The sequence below is a fragment of the Aptenodytes forsteri genome, unplaced genomic scaffold (genome assembly GCF_000699145.1).
Source record: "Aptenodytes forsteri isolate BGI_AS27 unplaced genomic scaffold, ASM69914v1 Scaffold14, whole genome shotgun sequence".
Classification (NCBI taxonomy): domain Eukaryota; kingdom Metazoa; phylum Chordata; class Aves; order Sphenisciformes; family Spheniscidae; genus Aptenodytes; species Aptenodytes forsteri.
In genome coordinates, this window is record NW_008794457.1 from 1415911 (window position 1) to 1430233 (window position 14323).

Here is a 14323-nt window from a genome sequence, read left to right on the forward strand (position 1 = left end):
CCGCGGGGGGGGGGGGGGGGGGGGGCGGTGGCGGGCGTGTCCCCGCCGCGGTCCCCGCTCTATGCCATGGCGCTGGGGCTGCTGGCCAACTACCCGGATTCGGCTCTGGGACAGCTCTGCGTGGGCAGTGACCTGGGCAGGAGCCGCCTGCACCTCTCCGGCGACGGCATCCTCTTCCAGCACGCCAGGTACCCACCCTGCCTTCATATAGGCAATATCAACATAACTTAAGGTTCTTTCAAAAGGCTAGCTAGTGGGTTTCGTAGTTGAAAAGGAGTCCTGTCCTCAGCAGCTTGACTTTTAGAATTTGTATTTATTTTCAGTTAAACTTGCAGGTGACTATGATTACGCGAGTTGGCATTCTTCTATTCTATTGTAGGCTGGTAAACCTAAAATTCCAAAGCAGGATGCGTAAATTCTTTAATGATCCCATGTTCTTAAAATGTAAGATTTACCATTGATTTGGCAAACTTTGTATGGGATTTTCAAAAGCATCTAAATGCCTATGGGTACAGGCTTTTCTGAAGTCACGGAAAAGTCATACTGCTATGTCTAGTCTAACGAAGAAAGCAGACTTCTGAATGCTGTGGTTTAACTTGATCCTTTGAGACATAGTTCTCCATATTGTTGGCATTATTGCTCGGACTTACCATACCAGTGTACTGGTTTAATAAAATCCCTATCGTATAGGAAAATGGCTCCTTAGTGAATCATTAGCACCTCTTTCCTGAAATAGGTGAAAATGTAAATGTAGAGGTCAGACATCTTTGCTGTGACAGAGGGTTTTTGTTTTTTTTTTTAAATGCAGACACTCACTAGGTGAGTCGTAAAGCTAGCCATTAAAATACACTTATTAATACTCTCTATTAAAAAGCGTGTACCATTTTCTTTCACCTGCTTGTTATGATTTGAATTAAGAAAAGAAAACCAAAAGAAATCACAATGAATCCAGCTGGTTGTGATTCAAGCCTGCCACGCAATTAGATGCTCAGCCGCGCATATTTCCATCAACCGCAGATTGAAAAACTTCCTGCACCTTTAACCAACTTTAAATTTAGCACAAACACATAATATCCAGACTGTAAAGGGCGATAGAAAGACAACAGGAAGGTCAAACATACAGTCAGATCATCTCTGCCCCTGGTATCTTGTCTGCACTTGCTGTTGGCACTAGTGAATGATGCAGTGTAGGAGAAATACCATATTAAAAGCTTTATTCAAAACTATTGCAGATCATTATCTGATGGCTCCATTGCAATAGCTTTATTTGTTGATGTTGGATTGTTCTCAATACAAAAATGATGTGGAAAGTTACGAGTAAAGCTCAGTAGGTGCAAAAAACACCTTAGGAGAATTATTAAAGTGTTCTTTATGCAAAAAACACTTTTAGGAGAATTCATATTTCCTGACTTGCACTCATTAAAAATAAGCAGTAAAAATATAAAGCAAGGATAAAAAGTTTAGTGATTTCCTCTTCTTTTGGATAGGAATTGGCTGGGAACTTGCCGACTTCCTCTCACCGAAAATATTTCTGAAATCAAAGAGGTCTGTGCTTATTTGGACAAAAGGGACACCACATATGAGCCAATGAAAGATGCTTTAAAACGCTATCTGAAACAACAGCTGCCAGCAGAGAGCAGAGATTATAGTAAGTCAAGATTTCTCAAGAACTCTTTCATTTTAAAGTAGAATGAGCAGTATTGCCTGAATACAATTAATCAGTCAATGATTTACATCTACTTTTGAGGGATTGTTACAGTAGGGAAAATAACCTCAAGGTCTCACTGACGGACAGTGTGTGTTTTCCAAACATCTACTGCTACTCCGCTGCTTTATTAACTGGCTGTTGCCGATCACTGAACCCTGGAGTAGTAACATTAGGTTCTAGGTGAAACATAGAGCAAGTCTACACTGGATTTAGGTAGTACTATTCATGTTTTTGGATAACTTTACTTGCTAAACTTGCCAGTTTTATTCATGACTGAACTAATTTGCTGAATCCAGTTCCTTCAAGCCAAGACAGTCCAGGTTACTTTCATGTTCTACCTTAAAGATAGCGAGGTTTCTTTTGCTCCCACATTTATGATGTGGGAATGTTCTTACAACTCTTTGCTGTTAAACCAAGGAATCTATTTCTGACTTCCAGCCTAAGTGCATTCACAGCCACAATTAGCTCTTGCTAAAACTGACCTTTAACTTAAATGCTGGTTCCATGTTGGTTTATCCCCTCTTCTCCTCTAATGCATCTATAGAAAAATTGTGACATTTTCTATCAGCCCTTACTGTGGCTTTTTAACGAGGGTTAATATGATTCCCTGATTAACCAAAGGATTTTTCTTTTCACCTATCCTAGTTTCCCCATATTCATAGAATTTAGGTCAGAAGAGATGTCTGGAGGTCATTTAGTCCAACTCTCTTCTCAGAGCAGGCTGGGTTGATCAGGACCTTACCAGGAAAAGCTTTCAGTATCTCCAAGGATGGAGATCCTGCAGCCTTTCGGGACTCCTGTTGACTACCCTTGCGCTAAATAAAGTCATACATGTAATTTCCTACGTTCCAACTTTTTTCCATTGCCTCTTGGCCTAGCACTTGGTACCTCCAAGAAGAATCTGGCTCTGTCTTCCCTACACCCCCCATTAGCTGTAGACAGTGATAAGATCCTCCTCTAACCTGTTCTTCCTAAGGCTGAACACAGCCAGTTCTTTCCACCTTTTCTGTTATGCCATGTGCTCCAGGAAAGATAAATTTAATCACACTCTGTACAAGGTAATCCAGTTTTAGGCTATTCTACTACTAATTCTGCTGGAGTTAGCTTCCTCAGCACATCCTACAGTCTCATTTGCAGTTCCCTGTTCCATTGGTGGCAAACAATCTCTTTGTGATGAATGAGAGCAGACATCCCTTTGCCCCATCCAAGCACAAGCTTCCTGGTTCAAACTTCAGCCCGTAGGATCCTAACTGTATTTCCTACTGTTTATTTGCAAGTCTGACTTCTTATTTTGTAGTTGTGACCTTACTTCCAGTTTACTCCACCCTCAAGGTCCTCTGAGTCTTTCCGTAGGGCATGCTTATCCTTCCAGCTTTGAGCCGTCAGCATCCTTCACCAGGATAAGGTGAAGTGGCTTATGTTTGAAGTGTTCTTCCCTGCCCCACAACGCAATAGGTGTGTATGTAGAAAGGAGTGAATCTTATCAATTCTTAGATGGCATTTATAATCCTTGAGAAAGAGGGTTTGATCTTAAGTTGGAGCAGCAGTTACGGAATTCTGTGTCATTGTTGGGTAGCCTGTTGGATAACGCATGCTAGAAAAAATAACTCTGTGACACAAATGTCTTAGCAGTAAATGATGCTTCAATTGTACATGTGTTATGGAAGATGGATAGTCCCATCACAGTAGCTACATCAGACAAGCACATGCTAGTTTGTTCATTGTTTAGAGATAGTAGAATCTGTTAATACAGCTATCCATAGCCCTATAAATAATTTCTTTAAGAGCATGACTTACCTGTATCTTCTGTAAAGGCCTGGGCTATTGTAAGAAACAAAATTCTTTGTGGTGGAGCCCTTTTCAAAGTTAAGTTTGTTTATTTTTAACAATTTCTTTTGAATGCAAATGTATTTTGATTTTCCTAAAGCAGTGTCTCAGGACTGACTTACTAGAAATAGTAATGTGAACTATATTGTTAATTATTTCAACAGAAACTTGCCCAGATTTTTGTTGCCACGCTAAGGTAAGACGTGGGCTGAACCCAGACTAAAACATACCCAAAGCTGTTACATTATACCTGCTCTCTGCGCGCAGCTGCTCTTCAAGGCTTGTACCTGCCCCGATACTGTCATCTTCAAAGGAAATAACGAAGTGGGGCTCCTTGCGAGGATGGAAAACGGTGCAGCAGCCCTATTCCAGGTTGCCCTGGAATTCCACCAGCTTTACACTTCCTGACGAGCCGAGTCTTCGCTTTCAAAGACCTTTCAGATTTCCCCCTTATTTCCAATACTTTACAAGTAAATTATTTCTTTCTGTGGCAATGTAACAGTATACTCAGCTTCACCTACCTTAGGTGACATAAACGCGCCTGCTCAGTAGAGCAAACATCACTATGCTAATCTGTGTAGCCTTCTTGCTAGTATTATTTTTTAACCGATTGAGGAGAGGTGGTTTGGCTGCAGCATGGATGGACCAAGTTGCCTGCTGTTGTGACATTGCATCTGGACTTGCCTTTCGCTTGCAGTTGCGTGTGACCCCGAAACAAAGCGTGAGAGTTCCAGCTCTGTGTGCATAGAGTACGCTCTATTACTTCACTGTTTCAAAGAATTATTAGTTGCAATATTTTGATGTAAAACCCCATATCATATTAACTTGGTATCCGTAACAAAATAATCACCACTTGCAGTTATTTCAGTTGTCCCCTTTCCATTTGTTACTCCATCTCTAGACGCCGACTGGACAGCAGAAGTATCCGTGTGCTCACTCCACCAGATTGTGAAAGTTTATGTAGGAAGTAACTGGTATGAAACGTACTTACAGACTTTATTGAAGGTACGGGTAATTATTTGTCTTTGCATTGCCTTCATGTGAACCTTCCTAGATGGAATTTATAATTCTACAGACTAGAATCTGTATTTCTAGCAGTAAGAATTATTAGAATGGTTTTGACCTGAAAACTTGGAATTATCAGAGCTTCACGTGTAGACTGGGCATTTTGTACTAAGGGAAGTATGTTCAAGTACCTGAGGGAAACAACTCTTGGACTTCCCAAGAAAGTACTTTCTGGGCTAATAATATAAGTATTTTGACTAATAATGTAAATAGACTTGATGGAACTGGTTTAATTCTTTTACTGAGAAAGGAAAAATCCTGTTTGGATTTCTTTCTCTCCATCACTAACACCAGAAATCTGGCCTTAATGTATTTTTACTTTTGTAGTACCCAGAGCTGCTGTCAAATGACAAGAAAGTCTGTTGGATCACGTATGGTCAAAGTCTTCTAATCCATGGAGATGGGCAAATGTTTCGGCACGTTCTCAACTTTCTAAGACTTGGGAAATTGTTTTTGCCAGCTGAATTTAAGTAAGCAGAGTGAATTCATGCGCTTCTTTTATATTATTAGGGGGCTGTCGGGGAAGCAAGCATGGGGATTTGTCTTCTGATTTTGGTAGAAATATTATCCAATAGAATTAAGACTTCTCTTTTTAGTCCTGAAGTAAACTGTTCTATCTAAACATCTACTGGGATTTAGAGATTGTGAGAGATGTTTTTGTTTCCGTGTGTATGCCTCTAATGATCGGTACACCAGACACTTTTACTGCAGGCTGTATCACAGATCGGTGCATTGTGTGCACACCTTTAGCAAAAAGGAAAATGTTTTTATTGATGAGATCATTGCATCCCTCTTCAGATTTTTTTGTCTTTTTATACGGCAGGGACAGCAAAGTCTGGCTAGTCCAGCTGAAAAATACTCCATCTGCCCCCTCTACTGGTATCTCTGTTCTAATGCTGAAAAATAGATCTTCCAAAACTGCAGTGGAACAGGAATGGAGGAACACGGGTGCCTAAAGAGGGGAGGGCACTCTCCCTCCATATGCGTATCAATCTATTAGGTCTCTAAATTTTGTCAGTCATCAGAAATTGAAATGGCTTAAAACACCAGTCTCCTAAGGATATTCGTGTTTCGCTTCCCCCCGAGATTGCTCAGAACAGACCCTTTGGTGCTACGGCTTCTTGTAGCAGTTTCCCTGCTTCTGCCACCACTACGTGTTACAATTTTTTGCATTCAGCAATGAAGGTTTGCCTGGCATCAGAAGATCTTTGGGTCTCTTCAGTTCTCGAAGCCCTTGCTTGTTGGATCGTTTCTAGTAGGCAGAATATCCGCTACAGATCACCAGCTGATGTGGTCATTTTTTAGCACATTTAGCTGTTTCCAAGAGGAGTATGTATTTTTGTTCTTTTTCCCCAAAGTCAATAGCCCTGTTACACCAGTGGCTTCTTTGATATAATAACCACCGCTTGCTTTCACGTCTGACATGAAAGGCACAGGCAGCCAGATGTCAGACACTACGGTTATATCTATACAAGCAAAGCAAACTAAGTATGTCTGGGAACGTTTCTGGTCACAGCTGCCTTTCTGCCAGTCATCTGCTTTAACCTCCCGGAGATGGTGGCTTCACTCCTCCCGGCCGCTGCAAACAGTTCCGGGAACATCTGAATGGCCAAACCATGCCCGGGAATTGTTGGAGAGAGTGTAAATTGGGTAGGACCAAGCACAATGCTGATAATTACTAGCAGAGATAAGCATGTTCTAGGGCTAAGAGTATTTCTGGGAATGGCGGGTTTCCCAGTAGCTCGTTGAACCCGTGAGCCCTCTTTATGGGATTCCCCGTGGAAAAATGCCACGGTGAATTTTCCACACGAGAAAAGTGTCATGAGTGTCACAGAGCAGAGTAGGATTCCTGCTTCTCAGAATCGGGTTTCAATCATTAATACCCATGGTTAATTAAAGGGGGGAAAAAAAAAAAGAGGGGACAGAGGTTTTCACTTAACTAGTAGAAGGGCAATAGCTGGAAAAAAGTATGGAAAACAGCAAGTTTCACAAAGATTCAGAGGGGTGCCGCTGAACACCTCCGGTTTAGGAGCTCGTTTATTTTCGTTGCACCTTTTCAAAAGCGTGCCATCTATTTTGGGATTCCTGACACAAAATTCAGACTCTGTGGAAATCAGTGGTAGTCAATGGAAAGATTTCTATCGATTTCAGTAAAACCAGATTTTCTTTTTTCCCCTCGTTGTTTGGATGCCAGATGTGAAACAGAAAAAAAAAAAAAATTGGTTTGGGTACTTTTCAGTATTTAAGATGATAGGCTATTTGTCTGCCTATTAAAAGAAAAAAATCACTTGTGTGAATGCATCTTTCATTTTGCGTAGTGGCTGCCTGAGCTTCTGAAATTAATGTATATTTGGAAAAAATAGTGCATTAACATTGTTTCATAGTGATTTTACAGTTCAGTTTATTTGCAACTTACAGAGAATGGCCTCTCTTTTGTCAAGAAGCAGAGGAGTACCAGATCCCTTCTCTTTTAGAGGCACTTTATCACTCTGATGCATACAGGTAGATAAAAATTCTCTTTCTTTTTCTTTTCTGTCGTATAACATCCTTTCATCTGACCTAGCAGCATTTGTCTTTTGAAAGGAGCACAATTTTCTCCTTTCCTTCTGAAACACAGCCGCTGGAGGATGAGCAATTCCGCTATCTTTTGGGCTAGATTTTTTTCCTATCGGTTATTTGGGTACTGGAACAGTAACAGAGCAGTCCTCAGTCAGCTCTCCAGCAACCGAGGAAAAAGGCAACTGACATACGCCCCTACGTCCAGATATCGAGAATGTTGCAACACGCTGAAAACCGTTGCACAGAGACACCAGACCGAGCAGAGACAGGCTGATTTATAAGCTTTGGCTCAGCCCTGGCTTTGCCAAGCCCCAGCTGGTTTCTGCGGACCCACTGGAGGATTTGCCAGCACTGCAGATTGTAGGATGGCGTCTCTCTGATGCAGCATCACAGAAAAGGCTCGAGACCAGCTGGACTTTAAATCTAGACAAATTAACGTTGAAAATAAGCTGTAACTTTTTTGTATATCGATTCATCGTTGAACATTTTCTCAGAGACTTATTTCTCTATTGCTGACAACTTTAAGAATAAGATTGGCTGCTTTTCTAAAAGATATTTTGCTATTAAGACAGGAATTAGCATTCGGTGTTACTGGAGACCAGGCCTCATAATCGCAGTGGCCTTCTCCGGCCTTTTAAAATCCGTGAATCTGCGAATGCTAGTGTTTTCTTCTCTACTGTGCTCATCAGAGAGACGGACAAAATGTTGAAACGTAGGCCTTTTGGAAAGTCCACAGAACTGGGACATTTCAACTCCTGAATGCAGACTACTTTAGAAGACGACCTAGCACTCTTCAGTATTTTTCGGAGAGAGCTCTAGAAGTTAGCGGATTCTTACTCAGGCCGCTCACAGGCCATTTAGGCCTTTTAAAGTCAACATACATACGTTAAAATCTTCCCAGAAGACGGTGAGTCACTGCAGCAGGTTCTGAAATACCAATGCTGTGGGCTGTTTGCACCAGGATTGCCAACCTCCTTTTACTGCCGTAAGAAGTTGTAGGACGCGCTGGTGGTAGCAACCAGTATCCCCCCAGCGGTGATAACAGTTCCTAGCTTTTACTGTAGATCTCTGTGAAGAAATCATAACTGTCTTTCCCGCCCTTCCCCATCCCAGAGCAGGAGCCTGACCTCACGTTCCTATACCTGTAGAGTAAGAGGAGGATGCTAGAGGAGCTCTGAAGCACTGTACGTGTGAGTGACAACCTGTTACACACCCTAGGAGGTTTTAGCTAAGGACTAGTGCTACTCTAACCTAGACCCCTCACTGCTCTTCGGTGCTTTCCCATCAGGGAGGGTGTCAGCGTCTCTATCACATACACCAAAGGCCTCTAAAAAAGTAAAACTACTGTGGGTTGGTCCCTAGAGTTCTTCGCTAGATCATCAGTCAGCTCCATAGGCGATCTTACCAATCTCTGTCTACAGGAGACAGAGAGCAGCAGCTACTCTGTGCTTCCCGAGTTGTTTCACCATTCGGAAACTGCTGTGCAACTCAGGCAGTCGCTGTCAGGAGCTGAGTTTCTTAAGCAGGCTCAACATTCAATTTTGAAACCGTGAACCTAGATGGTTGACCTGAATCTGCCTAGCTTTCTCCCCAAAGTGTCTAGAACCTCTTCATTAAAAAAAAAAAAAGAGAGGAAAGAAATCTCCAAATATGATGTCAAGTGGACATGGCTTGGGTTGATCAGCAAGGCGTAATTACATAAATCCATTGGTCAAGGTTTTGTGGATGCTGGAACAGAGGCAAGAAATCATTTTTGTCTCCTGTGTATCTGCAGCATCGCATTTCAGACATTCTCATCACAGGCGGGCGACGAAAACTCCCGGTCCTTTGCTACCCTCGTGTTGTGTACTAGTGATAATTGTGAACTCCTTCCATTCCCCAGTAGCTTAAAAGTAACTCATAATAACCATGATGTGATATACACAGATCTGATGGTGGCTGGAAGTCCTGGCAGCTCATTTTACAGGTTGTCTGGGTGTCGCCCCTGGAAAAAAACGTTCCACAATAATTGTAAATATTCATTTTCTAGATTACGGTTCCAAAACAATGAATTGCGCGATGAAGTTTATTTTCCATGTAGAAGATTAAATATTGTGTCTTGGAGTAAGGAGCTTGAGTTCAGCAAAGACCCCAAAGAAGTAAGGAGCGTCCTGAGTGCTGGGCTTTTATTTCTGGTTTTATCCAATGACTGTATGCTGTAAAGTCATACAGGTCAAGGTCAAGATCCTCTGGTCCGTGTTAGCCTGGTCTAAGCCCCACAAGCCTACACTCTTTTAGATTCTCCTTTCGGTCTTGTGATTCGCGTTCCTGGTCGCTTAGGGAGTCCCTCTCCCCGAGGGTGGGAAGTGTTTTCATGCAGATTTCAGTGTGACACGGAAACCGGGGCACTTTGCTGGGTCGCAGGCGATACGGGTTCCGCCCCTCTGGGCAAGGAGGACCTAGAAGCCAGATCTCCTGGCTCCTAGGTGGGACCAGCCAGCTTAAGCAGCGCAGAGGCAAGACGGTGTCCTGCAGAAACTTTATAGTCTTTGAAGTCAGTGGAAGGGGAAAAAAATGACTTTCTGCTCGAGTCTTTGAATACTTTTAGTCCTTGGTTGGACACCAGCAGCTGAAAGTTGCCTTCAGCCCACTAGAGAAAGGCGAAACGCAGGTGCTGCCTCTGCAGCATTCACACGCCGATATCAAACTGCTCCACCCTGCGGCTTAACACAGTAGAGTGGTTGCACAGCTTGCTTGAACTTGCCAAACGACCTTTCTTGTACACAATGTGCTGCTGTCAGCTCAGATAGATAGTCAAAATTATCTTAGTTGTAGCGGTAGGAGAGATGTTGAGGTGCTGCTTGCGTGCCTTGGCCGCTCCAGTGTCTGTCTTCAGGTCTAGCAAAATTCAGTGATAGGAACTGAGCTGATTCAGGACAGCAGAACGTCAGCGCTGGGTTATCAGGGCGGGATCTGGAGAGCCTTAAGGCACTGTATCCCCCCCAGAAGTGAGAATGCATTCTTAAATGCTTGTGATATGATGAGTACAATACACCAGTTATTAGGAAAGGCAAAGCTTCCAGTTTCTTCCATATCAATTAGAAATAACATTTCATTGCATTTTTAGGTGTACTCATGTACAGCTGTGGCTTCCAGTAAAAGCTCTGTTAATACATGGTGTAATATAAAAGATCTGAAGGGAAAGCAAGACACCAGTGGGGAGAAGACGAAGTATCCCAGAATGATTTCACAGGTGAGAGGGACAAAGCGGAGGAATACGCTTGGAGGATACGACGCATCCTCGGACAGCCTGGTAAACTCCAGCTATTACAAACATTTGGTAAGCCCTCCGAGGAAGAGGGGAATGAGAAGCGGTTTAACAAAGAAAGTAGAAAGTAAAGACTCGGCAAGTCACCTCCAGAAATTAATTTCCCTGGTAAAGGAATGGGACGCGGTGAGCTCCAAGAGGTGTGATTTTTGGCACGTGAGAACGTCCGACGGTCGTATCGCAGGGAGTGTATCTCAGTGCAACACTCCTGAAAAGGACAGGGGTGTCAAAGCTCCCATCGCCTCCTCTCCTGGGAGAAGCAGCTTTGCAGTTCAAGGAGACAATCACATCGCCCAATACGAAGTCGGGGCCGAAGGAAAGCAGCCGGAGCAACACGCGTTCACACAGAGTTTGCCAGTTGCTCCAAGTGCTGGAACATACCAATGCGGCACCGTAAAAACTACTCCCGCAGTAGGAAACGATGCAGAGAACACAAACAGGGAGCAACCAGAAGGTAAACAACTGCTTTGTGATTGTTGTTTTCAAAAGCAATGGGAGTAATTAACCAAATGACTTGTATAAGTGAGATACTTTGATCATGCTGATGAATTTCAGTGACAGACTCAACCTTTTTCTTGTTCTTCCGCTCGTAGAAAGTTTTCCCGGTGAAGGAAGAGACAAGACCTTGCAAATGAAACTCATCCATCTAAAAGACAGTGAGTTGATCGCCAGCTGCTAAGCAAGGGCTGGATTTTACTGCTTGTCTATGCAGAGTTTAATAGTAAAAAGATTTGCCTGAGTAGCCAAGATATTAAATGCAAATTCAAGAAAGCTCAGTGGAAAGTCTCGGTCCAGGACTAGCTCTGACAGCCTGAGGAGGATGCGCACGGTTTACCCTGTACCGCTTCCGCCGTGGGTAACACGGCAGGTTTTCACAGAATTGTGGGCAAAGCAAAACATCTTAATGATGATTATGGATGTTTTTGTTACTATGGCAGCTGTCGTGGTTTAATCTCAGTCAGCAACTAAGCACCACGCAGCCGCTCGCTCACTCCCCCCCACCCAGTGGGATGGGGGAGAGAATTGGAAGAGCACAAGTGAGAAAAACTCGTGGGTTGAGATAAAAACAGTTTAATAATTGAAATAAAATGATAATAATATGATAATAATAATAATAATACCCAAAGCAAGTGATGCACAGTACAATTGCTCACCACCCGCCGACCGATGCCCAGCCAGTCCCCGAGCAGCGGCCCCCCCGGCCAGCTTTCCCCAGTTTATGTACTGAGCATGACGTCCCATGGTATGGAATGTCCCTTTGGCCAGTTTGGCTGTGCCCCCTCCCAGCTTCTTGTGCACCTCCAGCCTTCTCAGTCAGTAAAGCATGGGAAGCTGAAAAGTCCTTGGCTAGTGTAAGCATTACCTAGCAACAACTAAAACATCGGTGCGTTATCAACTTTGTTCTCACCCTAAATCCAAAACACAGCACTGTACCAGCTACTAGGAAGGAAATTAACTCTATCCCTGCCAAAACCAGGACAGCAGCGCAAGCCAGATTATTATTTTCATAGAAAAAAAACCCCCTCTTTCATATCCTGTGAAAGAATCCCGGACTGGATTATGCTGGGGTTCCGTTAAGCAGTACGTAACGGTTACTCTGTCTGAATTTTCCACGCGAAAGAGGGAGGTCGAGAAGACCTGTACCGTTATACCCAAGGTTGCAAATCATTTGGCATAAAGGTTGTCATTTATGGTCTAGTGATGTCTCGCCCTGCCTGGCAAAACATCACGACGGAATAAAGACAGAACGGGGCATAACTTTAAAGAGAAGGTGGCAATACTGTGGTCAGACTCACAAATGTGTTTACCCCATTACTGCTGATCCGGGCTTCGCTGTAAAACTCAACCTGTATTTGTTCCCAGAAACGAGGGACAGCAAAGAAACCGACGTTGTTCCGGCAGACCGCCGAAATGTAGGATTGATTCTTACCGTTGGACATCCGCCGGTTGTAGGCAGCGATGGCTTTTGTACAAGCGACGAAGAGAGCGTCGTTTACAGCGCTCTGCTGGACGGCAGCCAGCTGGGTACTCCAAACGCTCAAGCACTGTCCGAAGGTAAGGAACCGTAAACGGCTCTAGGATCTTGCCGCAGAGTTTTTGGTATGAAAACCGTTCTCTCTGTCACGGTTTGTGGTCAGTTCTGACCGGCTGAGTTAGCTAGCTAGCCGAGTAGCTAAGGTCATCGCGGCCGAACCGCTGCTTACATTTAATTCTTCAAAACAGCTGGGCAGCGGCTGCCTAACCTAGCAGGTGCCTTGAATATTTACCAGTGAAGCTCTTCAATGCATCAGGAAAGATGCAATGGCCTGAAATCTATATTCAGTTTTTATTCAGGCAAACTCTTACACAGAGCTCAGGGTTGAACACCGGCTGTTAGGACCGCGTTGCAGTAAAACCTTGGACAGGAAAGGCGTTAAAGAAGCCAAAGGCTGGATAACTGAAATGGTGAATGCTGAAACCACAGGCTTTTTTTTATTCCTAATGCATTTGCGTTCTTTCAACTCTTCCTTGTAGATATAGTTTTTGCTAGCTTTGCTCTCTCGCATGAGGAGATATTTTACGCCAGGAAGTGCCACTTTTTCCTGACCGATGTCATCCTGGACTCAGTAAGGCAGAAGGATCCCAAAGAAATCACAGCCAGAGTCGGGACCCTCGTGAACAGGCTTTGGGTGGGTACAAGTTTCTAACAGCCCGGACGAGCCGTGCTTGCTCAGCTTCCCCAGGCCCTCGGTGGGGTGGCAGGAGTCCGAAACTTTGGCTCTTCCCCTTCGGCACCCACTGCCTGGCTGCTGGGGGAGCCGCAGCTGTCACCGCGCCGAGCGGGGGGACGGACGGCTTCAGTCGGAGTCCCGAAGGCCAGGAGGGGAGCGTGGGGCTGCTCAGCGCGAGGTGCCGGGCGCAAGGCAGTGGCGGGGTGGGGGAGCCTCGGGCGCAAGCAGTGGCGGGGTGGAGGAGCCTTTCCAGGTCCCTTTTTTAAACCCCCCCTTCCAAAGCAGAGGACTGGAGAGCCAGCCTCGGGAAGTCTAGCGCCTTCCCCAAAGCAGAGGACTGGAGAGCCAGCCTCGGGCAGTCTAGCAACTAAAAGGCATCCTTGGAGGGTGAAGAGGTTCGGCCTCCAGTCGCTCCTGCGGCAATTAAGAAATAAATAGCAGCGTGTCCTGCCCCCCCCCCCGGCAAAACAGCAGCCCCCCCCCCCCCGCCGCCTGTGCGCCGCGGCGGGCTCTGCTGTGGGGTTGCGGCAGAAATAAAGGCCCGCCCTCGGGGGGGCCGGGAATTTTAACTTGCATTGGAAGTAACTGATCTCACCCGCACCCCACGCCCCCTCCCCAGCAGTCCTGCCCTGAGAGCTCCGACCAGGAGCATTCTTCTTCTCCCCTGGGAGAGGGGGGGGAAGGTGTGAGGAGAGGGACTGGGGAGAGCTTGCCCTTGCGTTTTCCTCTCCTGGTGTGTGCGCGACTGATTGCAGCCCTGCTACCTCGCGCCAATCCTTTTTAATCTTACTAATAATTAACCCTGGCCAAGGCCGGAGCGGGAACGTCTCCACCCAACGGGTAACCTCACTAACGCGGGGAGCGCTGCTGACGGGCAGGAGCCGGGCACTTGCGAGCGCACCCGCCCGTTGATGCGACCCTGTCGCCTTCCGCATTTCAGACGCAGCAGCTGACGCCCAGGGAGTTTGTTGCCGATTTACTGAACACGGAGTATTTTAAAGGGGACGGGAACGTTCGTGAAGAGCTACTTCGGTGGGTGGAAGTAAGTAGCGTTCGCCACCGGGTGACGCTGTACGGCTGAGCCTTTTCCCCCTTCCAAACGCTGTCGGCTTTCTGCTCAAGCTGGCTCACCGTTCCCGGAGGGGT

General features: G+C 45.2%; 1 protein-coding gene across 1 annotated transcript in view; it reads left to right on the forward strand.

Moving 5' to 3' along the window:
• Positions 1 to 14323, forward strand: part of KCTD19 (potassium channel tetramerization domain containing 19) — a 21236-nt gene that overhangs the window by 6612 nt on the left and 301 nt on the right. The window contains exons 7-17 of the mRNA XM_019474984.1: positions 1 to 188; positions 1488 to 1648; positions 4437 to 4540; positions 4928 to 5070; positions 7019 to 7102; positions 9189 to 9297; positions 10266 to 10920; positions 11060 to 11122; positions 12330 to 12521; positions 12981 to 13135; positions 14118 to 14219. The exon at positions 1 to 188 is cut by the window's left edge and continues 6 nt beyond it. Coding sequence (XP_019330529.1) covers positions 1 to 188; positions 1488 to 1648; positions 4437 to 4540; positions 4928 to 5070; positions 7019 to 7102; positions 9189 to 9297; positions 10266 to 10920; positions 11060 to 11122; positions 12330 to 12521; positions 12981 to 13135; positions 14118 to 14219 — 1956 coding nt within the window. The remainder of the gene's footprint in view (positions 189 to 1487; positions 1649 to 4436; positions 4541 to 4927; positions 5071 to 7018; positions 7103 to 9188; positions 9298 to 10265; positions 10921 to 11059; positions 11123 to 12329; positions 12522 to 12980; positions 13136 to 14117; positions 14220 to 14323) is intronic.